Source organism: Pundamilia nyererei, unplaced genomic scaffold (assembly GCF_000239375.1).
Source record: "Pundamilia nyererei isolate P.nyererei 1_Seehausen unplaced genomic scaffold, PunNye1.0 scaffold03060, whole genome shotgun sequence".
NCBI lineage: Eukaryota > Metazoa > Chordata > Actinopteri > Cichliformes > Cichlidae > Pundamilia > Pundamilia nyererei.
Genome location: NW_005190461.1, coordinates 128 through 1,313, shown reverse-complemented (window position 1 = coordinate 1,313; position 1,186 = coordinate 128). Strand labels below are relative to the sequence as shown.

General features: G+C 36.6%; 1 protein-coding gene across 1 annotated transcript; it reads left to right on the top strand.

The window, feature by feature from the left end:
- Position 1: 1 nt before the first annotated feature.
- On the top strand, positions 2 to 777 carry LOC106456064 (zinc finger protein 70-like; the record flags this gene model as incomplete). The annotated part of the gene is made up of 1 exon (XM_013908219.1): positions 2 to 777. A coding segment is annotated over one exon (732 nt), but the record flags the coding sequence as incomplete, so codon positions are not given.
- Between the last annotated feature and the right edge of the window lie 409 nt (positions 778 to 1,186).

Below are 1,186 nucleotides of genomic sequence, written 5' to 3'. Positions count from 1 at the left end.
GACTTTCACTCAGAATAGCAGCTTAAAAAAACATCAACTCATCCACACTGGATTAAAACCATTCAGCTGTGATCAGTGTGGAAAGGCTTTTACTGAAAATGGCAACTTAAAACAACATCAGCTCGTCCACACTGGCATTAAACCATTCAGCTGCGATCAGTGTGGAAAGACTTTCACTCAGAGTGGCAGCTTAAAAAAACATCAACTCATCCACACTGGATTTAAACCATTCAGCTGCGATCAGTGTGGAAAGTTTTTTACTCATAGTAACTGTTTAAAAAAACATCAACTCATCCACACTGGATTTAAACCATTCACCTGTGATCTGTGTGGAAAGTCTTTTACTCAGAGTGGCAGCTTAAAAGATCATCTTCTCATCCACACTGGAATTAAATCATTTGTCTGTGGTCAGTGTGGAAAGGCTTTTACTCATATTACAAATTTAAAACAACATCAGCTCATCCACACTGGAATTAAACCATTCAGCTGTGATCAGTGTGGAAAATCATTTACTCGGCGTAGAAACTTAAAAAAACATCATCTCCTCCACATTGGATTGAAACCATTCAGCTGTGATCAGTGTGGAAAATCTTTTAGCTGCATGAGTTACTTGAAAGAACATCAGGCCATCCACACTGGCATTAAACCATTTGTCTGTTGTCAGTGTGGAAAGGGTTTTCGTCGCATGGATACTTTAAAAAATCATCAACTAATCCACACTGGAGTTAATTAATTTTTTATTGGTCAGTGCTGAAATGCGGCCAATTCTATGTAAACATTTTAAAAAATCAGATTGTTCACACTGCAATTGTAGCGTGTATTGAATTTGTGGAATTTCTTTCGTATTGTATTGTATATTGTAATATTTGATGTTTATTTCTATTTATGTTCTTTTAATTGTTTTTCTGCTTGATCTAATATTTGTCATTTCTAGTCTTTAGGTTCTGTTATCATGCCTCCCCTCTTTTTCACATTCTGTGTTTTGTCAGCAGTGGCAGTCCTAGCCTGTTTGGTGCCCTGGGCGAACACCCTCTCTGCCCCACACCCACAGATAACATATATGTATGTTTCATGTGTATATATGTATATTAAAGATTGTACATGCATATAAAACATATCTTACTGTAAAAACTGTTGCTGGAACCATATCGAATTTAGCCAGATAAACATAAAGACACGCATCTAT